The sequence below is a fragment of the Fukomys damarensis genome, unplaced genomic scaffold (assembly GCF_012274545.1).
Source record: "Fukomys damarensis isolate Sample0158 unplaced genomic scaffold, DMR_v1.0_HiC HiC_scaffold_34, whole genome shotgun sequence".
Lineage (NCBI taxonomy): Eukaryota > Metazoa > Chordata > Mammalia > Rodentia > Bathyergidae > Fukomys > Fukomys damarensis.
This window is the reverse complement of record NW_022900946.1, coordinates 7,449,329-7,453,686: the sequence shown is the minus strand read 5'-3', so window position 1 is coordinate 7,453,686 and position 4,358 is coordinate 7,449,329. Positions and strand designations below refer to the sequence as shown.

The following is a 4,358-nucleotide window of genomic DNA, read 5'->3' as shown; positions in this document are numbered from 1 at the left end:
CGCTAGTGGAAGAGAACAAGCTTTGAAGAGAAAGCCCGTGGATTCAGATATCACCTCCATTATCTGTGACTGATTTTGGTGAAGTCTTTTCAGCTACGGAAGACTCAGTGTCTGCTTCTGTAAAAAGGGCATAATCATAGGGCAATTATTGAGCTAAGAAGTGTAAAGGATTTGGTAGTGTCAGGTTCATAGTAGGTGCTTAGTACGGCAATCCTCCATTCTAACAGCATCGGCACCAGCCTGGGAAATGGATAGAAATGCAAATCCTCCGTCCTCACCTCAGATTTGCCGAAGCAGAAACTCCAAGGGTACGATTCAGCGATCAATTTTACGAAGACGTTCAGCAATCTATTTTAACAAGATATTGATGCCTGCTCTAGTTTGAAATTCACGGGCTAACATCCCTGAAGCTGCTGGGCCGAGCAGATGGCAGATGTCGAAAGGCTCAGCAAGATATTATGAGGCTCTACGGTGCCACCTGCACCCAGATTTAAAAGGTTTCGAATCGTCTTCTGTTTATATTTCTCCTCTCTCCGACTTCGGGAGGTCCCGCCTACTCTGGTCGCTGATTGGTGGCCCCTCCGTGACTAGTCCCCTTTCACCCAAACGCAGAAAGTATAAATTGAGAGAGGTGGGATCGGGCAGGCCGAGATCTGTGCCCCCATTGGCTCTAGACTACGCCAGAGCGGGGCGGAACTGCGCGTGCGCATGGCCAAGGCGCGCCCCCGGCGACCGTTAAACATGGCGACTGTCACCGAGCTAAAGGCTGGTGAGTACCAGAGGGGTGGGAAGCTTCGGATTTTGTGTTTGTAAAACAGGGGACCCAAGGAGAAAAGCGCAGAGCGCTGGGTCGGCCTTTGCAGGTATTATTGCCTGCGGGGAGCGTCTGGCAGGTGTCACAGCCGCAGCGGTTGTCTAGGGACTGCTTCGTTTTGATACTGGGAGATTGAACCCAGGGCCTTCGCAGTCGGCTACACCCCCAGCACTTTAATTTGGAGACAGGGTCTCTCTAGGTTGTCCGGACAGGACATGAACTTAATCTTTCTGCCTCAGCGTTCCAGAGCCCTGAGGTCGCAGGCGAGTTAGGGACGCTCCGCCCGGGCTCTGGTGACGATATCAGTTCCACAAGTCTGGTTGGTGTTAGGCCCAGTCCGGAACCATTGGCTGCCTGGTTTGTTGGATCCATACAATGGCCCGTGAAGTAAGTTAGACCCTGTTTGTCCTTTGGGAGAAACTACAGGCAGAGTTCCCTGTCATGGGCGTTCTCACTTTTCGGAAAATTTCCCCAAAGATAAGTAGTTATGTCGAAGTGGCTAAAAATATTTGTATACCTTAACTTTGAAACAAACTGCCAGTCAAGGGATAGTAATTATAGTTATTAGTGTCAGGCGCTTCACAACCCATGTATCATCTAGTTGATTGCACATAACAGCCCAGTCCCCATTTTGTGGACTGGGAAACTGAGGTGCCAAGAGGTGCGATCCACATCCAAAGCACTGAACTAGAAAGAAGCAGAGTGTGGGAACCCAGATATGATGCGCCAGACCTCAGGTCTTCACTGCTAAACAGTAATTGCCCAGTCAAGTCTGGTTTCTGAGTCCTTAGGGTCTGAGCAAGTAATTAGAGATTCGGAGAGAAAATAATTGAATGTCTTTGAGAAGAAGATTCAGTAACCATTGATATAAATGCATATTTTGGACACTGGTAAACAGTCACGGGACAGGCATGCCTCTGTCCACAAGATCAGACTTCACCTGAAATCATTGGACTCTCTCAGGAAAATACACTTAACATATACTATTGCATACAATTTGAGAAGGTTTAAGATACTCTGTCAGAGATTAGCCAGTTAAGATGTGTTTCTAAAGAAGTTTGTATGGTATAATGTTCAAGTGCGACAATAATAAGAGTTGAAATGATACAAGGTGGCATCACTTCTGGAGTTTAGAGATGCTCTGCACAGACTTAGGAGGCCTGTATTCCCCAGCTCTCCAAATGCTTTATGTCCATAAGAAACTCAATGAAAACTTGCTTGGTACCTTCTGGAGTTTAGAGATGCTCTGCACAGACTTAGGAGGCATATATATATTTTCCCCCTGTATTCCCCAGCTCTCCAAATGCTTTATGTCCATAAGAAACTCAATGAAAACTTGCTTGGTAACCAGTTATCTTACATTTTTTGAGCCTTTACCTTTTTAAAGCACTTTCACGTTTTATGACTAAGCTGGTCCTGTATTTGAGAGGTAGAACTACCCTGGAGAAGGCAGCTGAGGCATGGTTTACATGCCGGACTTCCTAATTCCAGCTTCATGAATTCTCATTTATTAGCTGAGTGTGAGGCTGTCCTGTGTGTACTACAGAGTGATGGAAAATTTCAGTCCATCTGAGTTCCAAAGATAGAGAATGTGGCTTTGCTTATGATCCTGAGTATGACAAGGCTTTGCTCTCCTTTTATGGGCCCGTTTCAGAGTCTGATTGGTTGGTAACTGTACTTATCATCTCTGCAAAAGGTTGAAAGAATGATTTAACAATAAGCAGAAAGAAACGGTGAAATGTCTAGTAAAGATTGCATTCCTTTCATCATATGTCCAAGGAATCTTATTATTGTCAGAGCAGGTTGATGTCCGTGCCTCCATGGACACACTGTGATTTTTTGTGATTGCATTGCAGTGCTCTGTTGAGTTTTTGGTGTATTATAGGCACCGTGGATGGCATGTGTTTTCTGACATTGTCATTTAGCCATTAAGGACTAAAAAAGATTCCAGGCCACTGCAATGGATGGCGCCAATTCAGCTCCAAGTGCCTCATGATTCACACTAAGTACAGCTGAGTCCCATTATCCCTGATTGTCGAGGTGACCCTGCTTGTGAAGTTAGGTTACATTCAGTGTGTACACTGCATCCATGACTCTTTAAGTTAGCTGTTACATGGTCCTGTGTTAGATTTCTAATGAGACTTAACAATGTCAAGATCCTGCCAAACATAGCACATTTATAACTCCAGTGCTTGGGAGGCTGAGGCAGGAGAATGGCCTCGAGTTCAAGGTCAACCTGGGCAACTTGGTGTGGTCAAGGCTACCCTGAACTACATAGCAACACCCTGTCTCAGACTCCCCCAAAATAAAGATCCTGCTATTTTGAAGAGTTAATTTATCATATTTTTAAAAAATTTAAAAAAACAGAAAACAAAACATTTAGAATGGGTTATTCTGTTAGAGTTGTGGTTCCCACAGGTTGTTTTGCTATATACCTGAAGTATTAATATTTTCTAACAGTTTTAAAGGACACCTTGGAAAAGAAGGGGGTACTAGGGCATTTAAAAGCAAGGATCCGAGCCGAAGTATTCAATGCCCTGGACGATGATCGTGAACCTCGACCATCACTGTCACATGAAAACCTTTTAATCAATGAATTAATTCGGGAGTATTTGGAATTCAATAAATATAAATACACAGCATCTGTCCTCATAACAGGTAAGTGATCATTGTGTATCATCTGAGACAAAATCTGCTTTCCCCTTCCCCCAGTTCACAGTGTCTAGAAATCCAGTTTCATTGCCATAAGATCACACAGCTTTCTTTCTGTGGCTTGAACAAGTTCTCATGACACTTATTTTACTGTACGGTAAATAATAGCCAGAACTTTCTCTTACAGACAATTTAATATTAAGCACACATCTTAACTTCATAACAACTGTTGATTTTATTGGTCTAAAGATCGTCTGTGTCCGTATTTCTATTTTCCTGTGTGCTGGATGGCTGTGTGGTGTTACTCAAACTCAGAAAAGAAGTGGTGTTTGAAAATATCAATCACTTGTCTTGGACTTGGGCTTCCCTAGAATGAAATATAATGACAGTAGTCAGGTTTCATATTAAATATTCAGCTTTCAAAAAAAACAGGTGCAAAGTACATATAATAAAATTTACTTTTTTTAGTACAGCTGTATGGATTTTGTCAGTGGCATCCACTTGTAACTAATGCCACAGTCACCATTGTGATGTAGAACATTTCTGTCACCTCTTATATTCTCTGTGACCTTTGGTGGTCGGCCTCCTCGCCTCCCCCACTCGTGACAAGTTACTGATCTGCTGTTCTTCTGTTTGTATCCTTTTCCTTTCCCAGAGTGTCATGTAAATGGAACCATATGGGATGCGTGGTCACTTTTCAAGTCTGCTGTCTTTGACTTAGCATTATGCACTTGAGTTTCAGTTATGCTGGTTCTTTCGCCTGTGAATAGCATTCCTGGGAAAGTAGTACAATTGATAGGAATTTGAATTCTTTGTGGATTTTGGCAATTATTAATCAAGTCACTATACACAGGTTTTTTTTGTCTTTTTTTTTTTTTTTTTTTTTTTTTTT

The 4,358-nt window shown here is 43.0% G+C and overlaps 1 protein-coding gene across 5 annotated transcripts in view; it reads left to right on the top strand.

Annotated features, from left to right (window-relative positions):
• Nucleotides 1-672: 672 nt before the first annotated feature.
• Cep20 (centrosomal protein 20) overlaps nt 673-4,358 on the top strand; it is a 16,353-nt gene continuing 12,667 nt past the window's right edge. For all 5 annotated transcript variants that reach the window (XM_010610768.2, XM_010610767.2, XM_033758544.1 and 2 more), the window contains exons 1-2: nt 673-769; nt 3,275-3,472. In XM_010610768.2, the coding sequence (XP_010609070.1) occupies nt 709-769; nt 3,275-3,472 (259 nt within the window). In that variant the 5' untranslated portion in view covers nt 673-708. The remainder of the gene's footprint in view (nt 770-3,274; nt 3,473-4,358) is intronic.